The following is a 17,686-nucleotide window of genomic DNA, read 5'->3' as shown; positions in this document are numbered from 1 at the left end:
TCGATATTAAATTGTAGATTTTTGGTCATAAATCTTTATTATTACACTTTCATTTGGCCTTGTTTTGTGATTTACATAGATATTTAAATAATAGCATCATGTTTATGTTTTTGAATCTCGGAAATAGCATTGCATAATGAAATTATGGTCCTCAAAGATTACAGTGTCTTTCAAGATAAGTGTGTTAATTGATATTTGTACTGGAGCGAGCAGAGCCAAAATCACTTGAGAATGTTAAATTAGATTAAATGATAAATGTAAGTAATGGACAGTGAGATACGGAGCCTTGTAAAATCCACTGTATTGACTTCAGTGTTCATTTAAATTTTTTTAAATTATTTTTTATTCTAATTATACATGGAGGATTATGCAAAACATCTGTTGAAACATTTAGATTTCTTAAATAGACAATTTTATTTGTCTGTTTTTAATCCGTTTTTTTTAAATCAAAATTATGAATAAAAGCAAATTAACCGATTTAAATCACTGCACCCTGTTGCGTTCCTGCACCCAAAACTTCAACATCGCATTTCTCTTCATTCAGGCTCATTTAAAGATTTATCCCATTTCATTTAAAGTTTATTTATTTATTTGCCCCGAATTATTTAACAATAGTTCGGTTCGAGTCCCAATGAGACAGCAGGATGGAAGAAAATAGATGCAAAGATGGAAGAGGATGGAAGAAAAGTAGCAAATGATTTATTCGTCAGCGTTTCGATTTTCAGCGCTCCGTTTTCTGTTCTGTCCTTTTCAGCGCCGATGTCAGTTGTTATTGCTTCTCATTGATCCCCCGTGCAAAGTGAGAAGTCAACTAAAATTAATGTCAATTCCAGTGGCCGGATCAATCTCCAGAGTTATTTTAATCTGGATTTGTAGCATTAAAAAAGTGCAAGCGCAATCAAACGTTTTCATTCTTGTTAACAATTAGGAGGAGAGGAGAGCATCCTTCCCCACATACAGCGAGGATGGAGACAGAAAGAAGTTCAGCGGCTCTAACTTACAATAATATGTGACTGAGCAAGTCTTTCTGGGCTGGATTCATAAGGAAATTCCATCCGAAACCGCGCACTGAAAGTAAATGAAGCACGCATTTCTCAAATGCAGCGGCTTGATTGGCCTTTTGTCTATTCCATGTTATCGACAAGCCTGCTGTTTCCCAACGAATTAAACTAGAATTAACCCCGTTAACTCGTACCTACCCGCCCTCGTGCATGTTTATGTTTTCACGTGCTAATAAACACTTCACCGAAAGCTCATTTGTCATGCAGATGGTGGCATGGTATGGTAATTAAAATAATCTACAAATAATACCACAGTTTGAGCACAGGGAAAGGTCGTGGTCCTTAAAGGATTCTTTTGAATTTGTCGAGAAATATTTAAGATGCGCGTGCATGACAGGCGTTTGGACGGTTGTATAAAGATGAAAATAATCAGGTGTAGTCCTTGGATTGCCTAACTTCACCATGTCCCCTTCCATTATGTTTTGAAGCGTGCAGACACGCCTATTCATGTACCTTTTTATTTAGTACCGAGGCGGAACATTTGAAATTTTATGGTGAGTGAGATACTTTGTTTGTTAGGTAAAGCGCCCCAACCGCAGCAAAGCCTTTGAATAAAATCTGCTGCTGCCCGAAGGTTTTTTTTTTAACACTGGTCATCGCTTTCGTCCTCTTTTACTAACTTGTATGCTGTAATTATATATAGTTTCTTTCTTATTAAGAGTTACCATATTGTTCTGTTTTTGTGGTTTTTATTTATATTTAATGGTTTTTAATGCTTACAGTTTTGCTCATTGTTGATGTTTTTATCATGTCTTTTTAACTTATATTAATTATTAAATTACTAAATTAAATTGATAACTAATATATCAACGCTAATTTAATTAGAATAAATTGCCGCGCATTGGCCTTATGATAAACTGTATTTATTTGGTCTCAGTCATTGCAGTGGCACTCGGGGCGTTGGCTGTGCGTGCACTCTTTATTTTGAAGTGCAAAATAACATACAGATTTTAAATTTTTACAATTTAGATATTTTATATATAAATATAATAGTGTAACAAATAAGTAACGTGTGAATAAATATAAAACTTATGGCAAACAAACAAAATGGCATTTTAAAGTCATAGAGATATCTGTTAGAGCTGCAGCTGATTGATACATTGGCTATGCTAGTTTTTGTAGTTTGTTCTTTTTTGATTTACCTAGCTGTCCATTATTTAGATCTGAGTTTTAGAGCTGTAGAATAAGTTAATTTTACACCCTCTCTCACAAGGCATTACCAGTGCATTTGCCTGGGATCAATAAGAGTCCTATCTCTCTCTGCTTGTCTGAATGTTGCTTGGTATCTTCACACTGAACATTAGTCTGAGACACAGCTCTTCCCACCAGTTTAGAAATGCATATAAATGCCTTTTACATTAGTTATTGTGTTTTATTCCTACAGCGAGCAAATCGCATTTATTTTTTATGCACAAGTTTGTGGAAGGATGAGCATGAAATTCATCCTGTTTTCTTACTCGGTGGAAAATGTTGTGGAACTGAACTTGGAATAAGAGGCCAACCGTGCTAGTTAAATTAATCTTGTGTTTTATAAGACAGGCCAGCCAGCAAGTTCAGGCGGTTTAGTGGCAGACTGCTCTCGCATTGTGCTTCGTTATCTATTATTGACGAGCCCCTGGTTGGCAAACCGTGTGCTCAAACCAGGTGAAATCAAAACAGTGTAAAGTCTCTCTTTCTTTCTCTCTCTCTTGCTCTGTCTCGGTACACAGTGGCGGGCAGCAGTGGACAGCTGTAAGGGCGGTGAGGTGGGTGGGTTGGTGTCGCCGTGGCTTCTTTGCACTCCAGTCCAGGCTTTGAGCGCAGAGGATCCAGACACCTTGCAAATAATCTGGGCTTAGTGAGGAATTAGTTGGCTCAGGTGGGTGGGATGAGACAAACAGTCCATCAGCCCCTGAAATGAATAGGGCAGGCAGGACAGGAAACTTTGAAAATCATTTTGTTCACAATGAATCAATGTTCCCCGGTGTCCGCCGCAAAGCTTTATTTGAAAAGCAAATCCTCACTTATTCTGACAGCTCTTGCAGAGTGGCATGTTTTCTACGCCAAGAGTAAATCGTGCAAATTTTGTCTGGGGAAAAAAAAAAAAAGTTGCGAAAGTTTAGAGGCAGGCCCTCGGTATACTTAGGCAGGCGATAAGATCCAATAAAGCAGTGATTGATTACCACTATTTATTGCTGGGTTTTATTGTGTGTCATACACTGTGGGGAATTTATTTGTTGATAGTGAACTGGAGTGTTGAGGCACAGCTTGTACTATCATTATTGATTTAGTTAGCTGTATGTCCAAGTGTCATTATCCTTCACTGCATTCTCAGTCTGTCATTAAATCTCACTTTCACGTCTTCGGGATGCGGGCGTTCATTTTTTTATGTCTCATACTGCAGCTGCTGCACGTTATTGAATTGTTCCGTGGAAGATTTCATATCACGAGGGCTTTGATTCTAATTCAGCAGGATATATTATCTGCGTGGTCCTAAGTTGCAGGCCAGCCAATGGTGAATGACTGTATTTTCAATAATATCGACTGTCCTCCGGTCCAAAAGCGCTTCCTTGCAGAATACTAAGTGATCTGTCCTCTGCCGAGCAAGTGCGGCCTAGGCGATCCGCATGGCACCTTTTACCCTCCTCACCACAAATGAGGAGGGTAAAAGCTTCCCTGATTGACAAGCCGAGGGGAGACTGGAGTGGCGTATTTGTGTCGGTGGTGGCAGCCATTTCAAGTGGATGCTTAAGAAGTCTGTTGTGGATAAACATAAGTCTACCCTCCAGGGTGATTAAAAAACGTAACGAGTGCTGGAGTGCTGCTGAGACCCTTCAGACAAAGGCGTTTGGGAAGTTTTCAAGAGCAAAGTAGTTAAAATGTGCTTCGTACTGCGCCAGTGTCATTTCCTGCAACGTTGTTTGAGGGCTCTCCATTTTAGCAGCTGCACACATAACAGCCTTCACACCACATCATATTTTTTGACACCGCTGGAAGCTGCTCAGTGAAAGTTAAAAAAGCGTGAGAAATCGTTGGCATGGCTTAATTTGGAGCAGCAATTAGCATGAAATCCCTTCGTCGTCCGCATTCTTGTAACTGTTGCCGTTTTTGTCTTCTCACATGGTGTCTAGCTCAGACAGTTTTCAGATGTGTGGGTTTGAATGTGTGTATTTTCTGAGGGTATTGAATGACAGTGTCTGCCCTGTCCTGTAATAAAATGTAAGAGTGGCACTTTCACGGTTGTCAACAATCTCTAAATATACTGACAGACAGGCAGAGGAGCAGGAGCTGCGGTTTGAGTGACACCCTCCGCCGAAACTTTAGCATTTTCTCTCAGCAGTCAAACTTGACAGTCGTTTGTTTTCGATGAAATTGGATTCATTTGCTCTGCTCCCTAGAGCTGTGCTGAGAAAATGTGTCGTTGACAACTTCTTATTTGTCTTTGTTGTACCCTTTCTGTTTTCTTACATCACTAACTTTCTGAGAGAGACACATAGCTCATCACGGCAACTGACACTGTAATATCATAACAATGTAATTTGAAAAGGAAATGCAATGCTAGATTTATGCTGGATCACTTTAACAATGACAGATTTATTTATTTTTTCCCTGGATAATCAATCTCAATTTTTAACTTGTGACAAATATAACATAATGAAACTTAAATGTAAGTTCCTAGGGGAATTAATTATTATTACTATTAAATTAAATGTAAAACTAATAACATGTATTTATTTTTACTTGTTTAATTTAGTCTCTGTAGTTATTTTATGTCAATACCAGCTTTTGTGCTTTGTCATTCAAGTCTGTTTTTTAATAATCCTTGCAATACAGAGATGAAGTACAATGTTGAGCACTTAGTAATGGATTTTAGTTTGCCTCATCTAAGATGGTTTCTTGAATCTTGGATTTTTCGCATAAAGATTGATAGACGGAGGGAAAGAAGTGTGACAAGAGTTGTGGTGGACATTGCGGTCCTGTACCCCCCTTTCGACCTCGCTGTCTCTGTTTCTCACACACACACACACACTCTTTGGCGTGTCAGTGTGTGTCAGGCTGACTCACTGCTCTCTTTGGTTGCTCTGGGACACTGGGCTCTCAGTTTGTGCATGCTTTTGTGCGTGTGTGTAACTGGGGCACCAGGCAGACCGGCCGCAGCCACAGAAATGATTAGCACATCTGTACAACACTCAGCCTAGTTATGCCCCCTCTTTTTCTCTCTCTGGTGCACCATTGGGGGGATATCCTGTGTCCTTTTATTGGATTGTCAGTTTCACACTGCCTGACTGCGCTGATGGTAATGATAATAAAATTGAAATATCCAGGTACTTATCACTGTATTACCTTGCTATCAACACCCATCCGCACTCATTTTTTAGAGGTTATCCGAGGGGAGAGATTCGATACAGAGACGAGGCCCTGATGAGTGTGAGAGTGGAAAAAAAGAGGGGGCTTTCGATATTGGTACATTTTCAAGGTGCTATTTTCCCAGCTAGGCCGAGTGAGAAGACTGAACGTAATGCGATTCTTGGGATTCTCGCCAGCATCAAGCGGTGTAGTGTAACCCATTTTCTACAGACAGGAAACAGCACACATTCCCCTGCCATGTATGTGATAATGTAAAGCTCTTTTTACTGGGCCGCAGAGTGTGTGTGTGCAGATCGAGTTTTAAAATTGATTCGAATGAGTGTTCTGGACAGCTGATATCTCTAAAAATGCCCTGATAAATTCCCCAGGAGTTCCTTTGATGCCGGCTGATATTCTGTGTGGCATTTGAAATGGCCTCGCCGTGACACAAGTCTAAAGGCCCATCTATTTGAATTACTCTGAATAAAAGGACCTGTTCTCCAGATGCACAGATTAAATTCAGTTTTCCGTACACACACGTGACATCTTACAATGTACATTACCGTTAAAACGTTTGTGGTTAGTACGTTTTTTTAATGTTTTTAATGTTTTTCTTATGCTCACCAAGGCTGCATTTATTAAATCAATATTTTGTTTTGAAATGTTGTGAAATATTACAATTTAAAGTAACTCGATTCTATTTTGCTGTATTTTAAAATGTAATTTATTACTATGATGGCAAAGCTGACTTTTTATCAGCCATTACTCCAGTTTTCAGTGTCACGTGATCCTTAAAAAAACATTTTAATATGCTGATTTGCTTCTCAACAAACATCTTTTGTTTTTATTAATGTTGAAAATATTACTTAATATTTTTGTGTAAACCATGATACATTTTTCCCTGATTTTTTGATGAATAGAACGTTCAAAAGAACAGCATTTATTTGAAATAGAAATCTTTTGCAACATTATAAATGACTTTGATGTCAGTTTTAATTAGATTAATGCATACTTGCTGAATAAAACTATTCATTTCTTTAAAAAAAAATCACTGACATCAAACTTTTGAACAGTAGTGTAGTTCGCTTTCATGTCCTCAAATAAGTAACATTAATCAAAATCAAAAAGTAATCTTTCTTATACACTTTTTAACCCCTTTTCATTAATGGTTGATGATAAAAATAAATAATTTTAATGCTGTTAAACAGAATGATTTTGATTTGTATTTGAGTGAGCGGTTTGAGCAGTACAATAATTTCTGAATTTCATGTGTGTTAAATGTCATTTAACTTGTAATAGATCACTTTTGGGTCACCCTCAAGGTATTGGCGATGACGGACAGACGCACACGCGCACAAATAGACACAGATTCGCTAAAACGCTTCTCATTAAACCCACTCACACTTTTGCCAATCAGTGAATGTTATCCTCCAGGGCTTCCTCTCAGGCTGTTTGGCTGCAGCAGGGGTCAAGGGGTGAAGTGCGGCTAATTTATTCATTCAGTCAAATTTCCTGTGCAGATGGCAGGCTGATATGATATCAGTATGAGAATCCCATCGGAGGCAGAGGACCAGGGTGTTCACACGAGCAGGGCCACATTCTTATCTGATCAGCGCACAGCTCTTATCTGCCTCAGACGCCGTTCTGCTCCGCAGACAGGGAGATGGAGTAAGAGGCTTATATGTGATCTGAACCTCAGATCTGCGGGGGGAAACTTTCTATTTCGGAAAAGGGAAAAGTAGGCAAGAGTTTCAAAGTGTTTTTAAGTGGTTTAACTCCTCCTCTGTTCAACTTTCTTCAGGTGGAGGACTGTCGAGGATGAGCCGCCAGTGAGAGCGACCCACGATTCTGCCAGAGAGTCGACAGCGCAAAAGCTTGCACCATTCTGCCCATACCATTTACCCCGTCTCTCTTCTCTCCACCCCTCCCCCACACCCCTCTTCTCTCGCCCCTAACCCCCCCTCCACCCAACCCCAGCCCAGTCTCCAAAATGGACTTGCACCGGGCGGCTTTCAAAATGGAGAGCTCTTCCTACCTGCCCAACCCGTTAGCATCCCCGGCACTAATGGTGCTAGCATCAACGGCAGAGGCCAGCCGCGATGCCTCCATCCCCTGCCAGCAGCCTCGCCCGTTCGGCGTGCCAGTTTCTGTGGAGAAGGACGTTCACCTCCCTTTCAACAGTGGTTCCTACACATTTGCCTCCATGTACCACCGGCAGGGCGCTGTACCACCAGGCTTCCCCAACAGGGACTTCCCTCCTTCCCTCCTACACCTCCATCATCAGTTTGCCCCACCAAATCTGGACTGCTCCCCCATAAGCATGCTCAACCACAGCGGCGTTGGGGCCTTCCGGCCCTTCGCTTCTCCTCTGGAGGACCGTGATGGAGCGGGAGGTGGATACCAGTCTGCCTTCACCCCAGCCAAGCGGCTAAAGGGCTGCCTGGAGGCCGATGCTTCTCCGCACCTGCGCTACTCAGACGCAGAAGGGAAAGAGTATGACTTTGGCGGTGCTCAGATCCCCTCCAGCTCGCCTAGTGCTCTCAAAGCCGTGGAAGATGCAGGAAAGAAGATCTTCGCAGTGTCAGGCTTGCTGTCAGACCGAGAAACCTCGTCCAGTCCGGAGGATCGCATTGAACGCTGTGAGTACACTCTTTTTTTTTAAATGAAGTGCACTATTACTGTCCACTAACACATTACATCTATACAAATAACTAAAATACTTAAGAGTCTACTAATACTTTTAGATCTCAATATGGATTTTTTGGTTGTATAGTGATAAGGTCCACACTAACACACATTTGTTTGACAAATTTAGTTTTGTTTCACACACTGATTATCTTGTCTCTTTTTATGTAAGCTAGCTACTCTCAGATGGGTCTTAAACAAATAATAGGTTGCACCTATAGTTAATTAAACTAAAATAATCTAAAGTCATTTTAGAAAAGCATTTAAAATAATGAACTGATTAAAAAACAGTTGAAGATAACCAATAAAGATAACCATTTAAATTAATCCAAAGAGCAATGAATATATATATATATATATATATACTGTATATATATTAGTGCTGTCAAATGATTAATCGCAATTAATCGCATACAAAATAAAAGTTTTTGTTTACATATATCTGAGTGTGTACTGTGTATATTTATTATGTATATATAAATACAAACACATGCATGTATATATTTAAGAAAAATATGTTGTTTATATAGTTTATATATTAAATATGTTTATATATAATGTTAAATATAATAATATAAATATATAAATGTATATACATGTAAATATTTTTAAAATATATACTGTATGTGTGTGTATTTACATGTACATAATAAATGAACACACTACTGTACACATACATATGTTATGTATGTAAAAACTTTTATTTTGGATGCGATTAATCGCAATTAGACATTAGACTACACTAATATATATATATATATATATATATATATATATATGGGTGTGTAACAGTGCTTAACTTATAAATTTCTTGTTGTGATATGTTATCCCTATAATGTAGAAAGTGTGTCCCACTTCACAAGTCAAACTCCTGGGGAATGTTTAGAGAGTGTGCCCTACCGGTCTTACAGAGCAGATAAATTCCTCAGATAAAACTCATAAATGAAATGGAGGTTTCTCTTGGGTGAGAGTGTGTGTGAATGAGTGTGTATGTGTAGTTTGGGAGGTGAAGAAATGTGAAATGTGTGCACAGATTCATAAGACCTCTGCAGAGTGGAAGCCCAGTGGTATTACTGTAGTAATCTAAGCTGACCACTCTTACTCAAATACATTAGAAGTCCCAGTGAAAACACAGGCGCACACACACACACACACACACTCTTTCTTATCCGCATTCATTCTCAAGATATTTACTAGTGAAAAGAAGTAATTGTTTTTCTAAATAAATCTGATTTGAGAAGAATATTTGTTGTTATGAGACACATGAATGTAATTAATTAAAAAATTATTATTAACATTATTTAGCATTAATTACTAAACACAAATAAGTGTATTTTTTTCAGTAAATTCAGAGATTGTAAATGCAGTTGCAGGTCTTGCTAGATGCCAACTATTTTATTTAATTTAATTTTATTTATTTATTGTTTGTTTTTGTTCTTTGTTGTCTGGTAACGGGTTCCATCTTTTCTAATACATAACTATATTAATTGACTTGAAATAAAACTAACAATTCTTCAACAGAATTTATTAGTTTTACTTGACGTGACATTAACTAATACATTTATAAAATCAAAAGCTGAATTAACATTAGTTAATGTACTATGAACTAATTGTATTTTTATTAACTAACACTAAAAAAGATTAATAAATGCTGTAAAATAATATAATGCTCCGTTAACTTATGTTATATATTAAATGGGACCTTTTCTTCCTGTTCATTTTATCTGGCTTTCTAGTCTATTTAGAGGTTTATGCCTCTCTCAGCAGATCTTTCTTTTTTAAATTCCTCTCTCTCTCTCTCTCTCTCTCTCTCTCTCAGAAGCACCGTCCACTGTACTATAGCATTTGTCCTCACTTTTTTTTTTTGACCTCTTACTCAAATCCTAACATTTTTAGATTTTTTTTTTACAAATTTCAAATTCTTTCCCACCCATTCACTCTTTTTTGGGAGAGCTATAGTAGTGCAACAGGGAGGCCCAAAAGCAGGGTAAAGAGCAAGAGAGGGATACAGAAAGAGAGGAAGAGATGGAAGCACCCTTGATCGAACAGATGAGAGACAAGGGTGGCGAGCTGAGACTGATCCGATAAAAACAGCAGCACGCAGCCTGGGAGGAGCGTGAATGACACCCAACAAGAAACGAGAGAGGAAAGCAGGAGTGTGAGGGAGGAAGAGAGACAGACTAGAGGAAACTGTGTCCAGTATCTTGTCTAGAATTTCTCCTCTGAGGGGGTCTCGTTTGAGAGCGCTCTTTAAGACATTCACCGTAGCGCTTTTGAACCGGCAGCAGCACAGGAAGCAGCAATACAGTGCCGGTCCGTTCGGCTAGAGGGATTATAACACCTTCACCCTCGGCTCAGATTAAGCGCAGATAGTGGCTCTCGAGGGCCAATCAAGGTATAATCCAAGTCCCTCAGTGGACTGTAATCTGACATTCATACTATCAGATAAGAGCAGCGGCTTCTCTTGCTGAAATGAGAGGGGATTAGGGTGGCGGAAAGGATAGGAAAGCCTCAGCCTTCTCTCTGTGGAGAGAGTTTAAAATACAATGATTTGGAGAGTGGGAGACAGTTTTGCCTTTTCACTCTCTGCCTCTCTCCTTCTCCTCCTCTCTTTTGAAGCTGAATCTAATTAGATTAAACCTTAGGCCCACCAAGGGCTCTAATGCAATTGAATTTCCAGCAGTGTTGTAGAAGAGACTTAAATTGGGTTCCCCTTGACTGGCTACCGTGCTACTGGCTGTCACTTCAGGAGCCCTGTCCTCTCTCTGGGCATTAAGCCCCAAATCTGCACTGTACTGCAGCCAGTGTGATTCTCAGCCTCTACGCTAGTGAGCAGGAAACCTTGGCAAGATACAGTCCGATCATGACAATTCCTGCGCTGATAGAGTTCCTCAAGAATTACAACGTCACATCTAGAGCTTCACAGCATGACATTTCCATTATTTTTGAATGGTAAGGAGAACAACATGTGAATGGAATGTGTCCCTTACAAAAACTATTTTTAACCATATTTCTCACTAATTTACATTTGAAAGAATTGTATAGTATTGCAGTGATTGTTTTATATATTGCCAGTGCCTCTATATATACACAAATAAAATCTGGTAACGTTGTTTTTTGTATATATCATATAATATAAAATGTTAAATTAAAAAAATCTGAACAACAAAAATTACAATTTCATTTATATATTAGTGCTGTCAAATGTTTTTGTTTACGTAATATATGTATGTGTACTGTGTATATTTATTATGTATATATAAATACACACACATATAGTATATATATCGAAAATATTTACAGTGAAAGTGACGTGAGATACAGCCAAGTATGGTGACCCATACTCGGAATTCGTGCTCTGCATTTAACCCATCCAAAGTGCACACACACAGCAGTGAACACACACACACCGTGAACACACACCCGGAGCAGTGGGCAGCCATTTATGCTGCGGCGCCCGGGGAGCAGTTGGGGGTTCGGTGCCTTGCTCAAGGGCACCTCAGTCGTGGTATTGAGGGTGGAGAGAGCGCTGGACATTCACTCCCCCCACCTACAATTCCTGCCGGCCGGAGACTCGAACCCGCAACCTTTGGGTTACGAGTCCGACTCTCTAACCATTAGGCCACGACTTCCCCAAAAATCTTACATACATATACATTTAGATATTTATATTCTTATATTTTATATTATATCAAATATATTTAATATATAAACAACATATTTTTCTTAAATGTATACATGCATGTGTTTGTATTTACAGTATATGTACATAATAAATATACACACAAATTATGTAAACAAACTTTTATTTTGGATTTTAAGATTAATCATTTGACAGCACTAATAAATATAATTTTTTTTCAATTACATTTGAAATTACCATATTGTATTTGCATGATTGTTTTATATATACTTTTACTTTTTACTTTACTTTTTGCTTTTTCTTATTTGTAAGTCGCTTTGGACAAAACTAAAAGTTACAACTCTATAAACACTATATACCCACATATTTAAGAAAATAAAGAAATTAAATAAAATTGACACATGCATATAAAAACATTTCAATAATAAACATATAAATGAAAAAACTAAAATAAAAAGCGATACTTCTATCCCTTGCCGGTGTCCCTGTCCGGTGCAGTCGCACGGTAGAGTTGATGGTCTTTACACTCTTCGGTCTTCACACTAGGAGGGCTTCACAGGATGACTGCCGCGGTATAATAACCTTTTTTATACCAATCCAACAAATCACCATTTCAATTCAGCTGGACCCACTTTCCTGTTTATCAACTAAAAATGGCCAAGCAAGTGCACACACTGACAAGAGTACGAGACCAAACGCGATTTCAGCACCTGTCAACACAGTAAACAAAATAAGCTTATAATAATATATGGTATAATATACTTTTCCCAAAGCAGCTATATTTATACACAAAAATATTTTTCCCAATAGTTTTGTGTGTATATATAGAATGTTACATGTTTTTTTTTCTTTTTTTTTCTTAAATTTTACAATGATATCAAAGAATGATTAAATATGAAACAATAATTATTATAGTCCCGTGGGTCCTATGGTCTATATTAATGGGATTGTTATTATTATAATTCATTGTTATGAATGACTAACTGTGTTATTTTGGTAGAAATTAGTCACTATGGAATTTTGTCTCAAGCATTTGATGTGTGTGTTCATTTCCCAGTGTGAATGTGTTACATCTGGAGCATGTTTGTTTGCCTTCTCCCTGCACACATTAGCACGGCAGAGCCGAGCAGTGAACCTGACCCAGGACAGCTATCCCAGCTTCACATCCAGAGGGAAATGTGTGTGTGTGTGATAAACAGAGAGACTGATACAGTGTAACCTGTTTTAAAACTCAGTGTGAGCCACAGAAAAAATAAGACATGAGACATAGTCGTAGAAGGAGAGAAGGCAAGGACTGAGGGAGAGCGAGATGAAAGAAAGATAAAAAATAATAAAAGCAGGGGATGAGCAATCAGCAGCGCCGTGAGCTGAAACGCAGACTGCAGCTGCCTTCCTGAGCAGCTGAAATAAAAGGGAAAAAATCCTTAAGACAACAGAGCACAGCCACATGGGCTTCCTTCCTGACGTGACCAGCCCGTGAGCCGTGTGGGCCTCTCTCCATAAATCCCCGCTGATTTACGGGGAACCGAGAGGCTGGCAGCTCTGTGCTTAACCCCCACCACCCCAGCAGCGAGCCGCCGGCCGCCCGTCCTTCCCCATGGAGGTTCCACACACTTGTTCTGAACTTCAAATGATTTCAGCTTGGGTCGATATATAGCACAGATTATAGCACACATCAACGCATGTTAAAAGATTCTCCCGTGTCCTCCCGAACGCGTCAGAGCATCAGTCACATTGTTATAGTTTCAAACCTGGCAGGGACTCGTCCTCTAATTTACACGGCTCCTGAGCAGTAGCGTCGAGATGCATTGTGTTAGCAAGCATAGTTATTTTTGCATTGCTTCTCCCTGTCGCTCTCAGGCTTTGTAGTTGCCAGTCAGCCACTGGGTTTGAGCCTTTAATTATTTGCCGGTGCTCTTTCTGTCTCTTTTTCATTCTCCTGCTCTCTCTTTCTCCTCACTCCCTACTCTGTCTGCGTGATTGATTCTTGTTTTCATGTTTTTCGATTGGGCTGCACAGATCTGTCAGAGTGTATAGTTATTCCGCCGTCTTTTCCCTTTCAAAAGCTCTGAAGAGCAGTGTGCACTGACAGCTGTTAAAACACACAGTTGTTGTTGTTTTTTTTACCTCTTTTTTTGTCAGAGCAGATGTCAGTGGCATGTTTGTGTGTGTGTTTTTCTTCCCGATGTATTGAAAACTTTGGGAAACAGTTGCAGCAGAAGTGGCAAATGCACCAGGATACATCATAATAATGGAAATCTGTTATTACCAAACAATGAAAAATGGTTGGAGTCGGAGATAAATGTTTTAGGCTTCTTTTTTTCTCAAGCCGGCACTATTGTCGCTTGTCTCCGGCAGGTGAAGAGTTAAGGAGATCAACATTGTCATCCCAGGAAAAATCCCCCTCCTTCTGTCTCTCCCTCCCTCCCTCCCTCATCTGTCCTCCTGCTCTGGTTCCTGCTCCCTCCCTCTCTCTGTCACGGTCTAGTGGCGAGGTTAAGTTAAGTAAGAGTGTTCTAATAATTAGGCTGCAGAGCGGCCGCTCGTCTGTGCTTACCCAGATGTTAAAAGGCTTGTCCTCTCATGTTGCCTCCCTGTCAGTGCCCCCTCCACCCTTCATCCATCCCTCCCTTCCAGTTTCTCCCTCTCACTTTCTCTATCCTCAGTCTCTCTTGCTCTTGCTGCCAGCTTGGAGATCTATCTTTCTATCAATCTATGTCTATCCATCTATGTCTTTCTGTCTCTGTCTATATATCTATATCTGTCTCTATCTATCTATCTATCTATCTATCTATCTATCTATCTATCTATCTATCTATCTATCTATCTATCTATCTGTCTATCTGTCTATCTGTCTATCTGTCTATCTGTCTGTCTGTCTGTCTGTCTGTCTGTCGACACTCTAAAAAATGCTGGGTTAAATACAACCCAGAGGTGGGTAAAACATGGACGAACCCAGCGATTGCGTTGTTTGGACCCAGCGGTTGCTACTGCCCAGAAGTTTGGGTTAAACATTTAACCCAACTGTTGGTTGAAAACAACCCAGCATGTGTTCTGTACAATATTTACCCAGCGCTGGGTTGTATTTAACCCAGCATTCTTTAGAGTGTAGATAGTGTGATACATTCTATCTATCTATCTATCTATCTATCTATCTATCTATCTATCTATCTATCTATCTATCTATCTATCTATCTATCTATCTATCTATCTATCTATCTATCTATCTATCTATCTATCTATCTATCTATCTATCTATCTATCTATCTATCTATCTATCTATCTGTCTAGTATTCTAGCATTCTATCTACCTATCATACTATCTATTCATCATTCTATCTATCATTCTGTCTCTCTGTATTCACAATTGCTTAACAGAGCAATAAAACTGGCGGTTTTATAACAAACATTTGCTTGCAACCAACCTTAGGGGATTTAGTTTTCATCTCTATTTGAAACTCGGAGAGTGATGAGAATTACTTTATTGCAGATCAGAAGAGCAAAGTGTGTGATCCGTCTTGCTCTCTCCTCTGGTTACTCTTGGCAAAAGACAGCAGGTGTCAGTGCAGCAGGCCATGGCCGCACCGCTCTGTGCGGTGTGAGGGAGTGCCGGGCCGAGCCATTGTTGCGGCATGATGCAGATCAAGGATTAGCGCTTCCTGCCTGAGCTTTGTTGGCAGGCCCACTTGAATTGGACACAGGCTGGTGTGTGCGGACCGCTGGAGCCACTGTTAGGGAAATGAACAGGGGAAATGAGATGAGAGCATGCATCCTCTGCAGACAAACAGCTGGGATAAGAGTGAATTGACGTAGAACGTGAAGGTCTTACACCGCAGCACAATCTTCATGAATATACAGTATCTTACAAACAAACTTGTTTGTTATGAAATTGCATATTACTTGTGATTTATTTGTGGTTTAAAAGACTGTTAGTATGCATTGTGACCTAAATGATTTCCATTCATAGATTCAAGCTCTTGGCAGATGTGTACACACAGCTGTATGGGGGTTCTTTCAAGCACATGCACCCAGGATTTAGGTCAGGCTTGTTCCCATGGCCTGGATGTAGGCCTTGTGGTGATGTCACACTTTGCTATTAAAGCAAGGCGAAAGCGGTCCGCTGAGTCCTGTAGAACCGCACAGCTGGCATTAGTATCCATTCTGCTCATGCACCCGGGGTCAGGGAGCCGGTCATGGTACCACAGCGGGCTGTCCGTCAACCCTGAGTTTAGTTGCGGGCCACCGGCAACTAGGAACAGCACTTAGATCAGGCTCAACCCCCCCCCCCCCCCCCCATCCTGGACTAATGCAGATGTGCTGAAAAGCCTTGTCTGAGCCTGGGTCCCTTAAAAAGGTAGGGGATGAAACTTCACTCTCGCTAACAGGTTCACCACCCAGAGCACAGCAGACCCGTTCGCAACCACCACCTCTTTATCCTTCTCCCTCTCTTCCTACACCCCTCCTCGCTGTTTCCCCCAGTAATCTAATCTCTTCTTCGTGTGCGGGTGCAGTCTTCTGTGACAGACTTGTTTCCAAAAAGCCGGCTTGGCTAAAGGACACACATAATATATATATTTATTGCATCCCTTAAATGTGAATTATTGAACAGGAGTGATTACCGAGCAGGGTGCATTGGGGAGCTTTTCGGGAGTTTCAGTCGCGGATTAAAACAACAGCATCCAGAGCAACATCATGCATGAGAAATGTCTTTAATGTAAGCTGGGCTTTCTTCCGAACATTAGCATTAGCTAGAGGTGCTCCGTAAGCCATTACACCTGTAGCAGTTTGTAGCTTGTTTACGGGCGCTAACAAAGCTACCAGCTCTGCTTTATTACTTCTGAGAGGGCCGCGTGTGTGTGATCATTGCTCATTACCAGTCGGTGAGACCTGAGGCGGAAAGGCGGAAAGGCGGCTCAGTAGAATCTGCATGGAGACACGCACTTTCCTCCAGAATGCCAATAGCCCATGCACATTAGAAAGTGTTGCCATTTTGTACTTTCTTCCCGTCACTCTCTGTCCAGGCGCTCGTAGGGCCCTGATTAATTATTTAGCAGCATGTATCATTTATTTACCTTAGTAATCCATCTGTCAGCACGCCTATTGATCCAATCCTGCATTCTAATTGTGCATCCTCTCACAGCAGCTAGCTCATATTTAAATTCAATGCCTGTCACTGCGCCTGACTGTCTGTGCGCTGTCGACTTTCGCGTCTGTCGCTGCGGTTGCGTTTCAGAGTCCGTGTTAAACTACAGCTGTGCTGGAGAAAGTGAGAGTGTATCTTTCGCCTCTCTGGTGTGACCGCATTGTTGTTTTTGAAGTGACACGTGGAAGGGGGTTTTTATTTGGAAAGACGTGGTCGGGAACGAAAGAGATGTGGGAGGAGTGTGAGAAGAAATCATGAAACAAATATATGTCTTTGATCACACTGTCCATTTAGTCCCCCTTAGTTTCATTCCTATTTCCTCTTTTTTTCTTCGGTGTCTGTAACCTAGAACAGCTGCTACCTCACAGCACAGTCTATCTATCTATCTATCTATCTATCTATCTATCTATCTATCTATCTATCTATCTATCTATCTATCTATCTATCTATCTATCTGTCTATCTGTCTATCTGTCTATCTGTCTATCTGTCTATCTGTCTCTCTGTCTCTCTGTCTGTCTGTCTGTTTGTTTGTTTGTTTGTTTGTTTGGACCCAGCGGTTGGGTTACTGCCCAGAAGTTTGGGTTAAACATTTAACCCAACTGTTGGTTGAAAACAACCCAGCATGTTTTCTGTCCAATATTTACCCAGCGCTGGGTTGTATTTAACCCAGCATTCTTTAAAGTGTAGATAGTGTGATACATTAGAGTGTATCTGTCTATCAAGTTAACAACAGATTACAGACAATAAAACTGAACATTTAACATTTCTTAGAAACTATCATCAGTCTGAAATTTAAGTAAATTTACTCATTTCAAGTCATCAAGAC

General features: G+C 40.1%; 1 protein-coding gene across 2 annotated transcripts in view; it reads left to right on the top strand.

Moving 5' to 3' along the window:
- Window positions 1-7,377: 7,377 nt before the first annotated feature.
- The window catches only part of rnf220a (ring finger protein 220a), a gene marked incomplete at its 5' end in the record, with an annotated part of 115,338 nt that continues 105,029 nt past the window's right edge, over window positions 7,378-17,686 (top strand). For both annotated transcript variants that reach the window (XM_079379038.1, XM_079379037.1), the window contains one exon: window positions 7,378-8,026. In XM_079379038.1, the coding sequence (XP_079235164.1) occupies window positions 7,378-8,026 (649 nt within the window). The remainder of the gene's footprint in view (window positions 8,027-17,686) is intronic.

This window comes from Barbus barbus (genome assembly GCF_936440315.1).
Source record: "Barbus barbus genome assembly, chromosome: 26".
In the NCBI taxonomy this organism is placed as follows: Eukaryota; Metazoa; Chordata; class Actinopteri; order Cypriniformes; family Cyprinidae; genus Barbus; species Barbus barbus.
The sequence above is the reverse complement of the archived record's forward strand: the minus strand, read 5'-3'. Positions and strand labels throughout refer to the sequence as shown.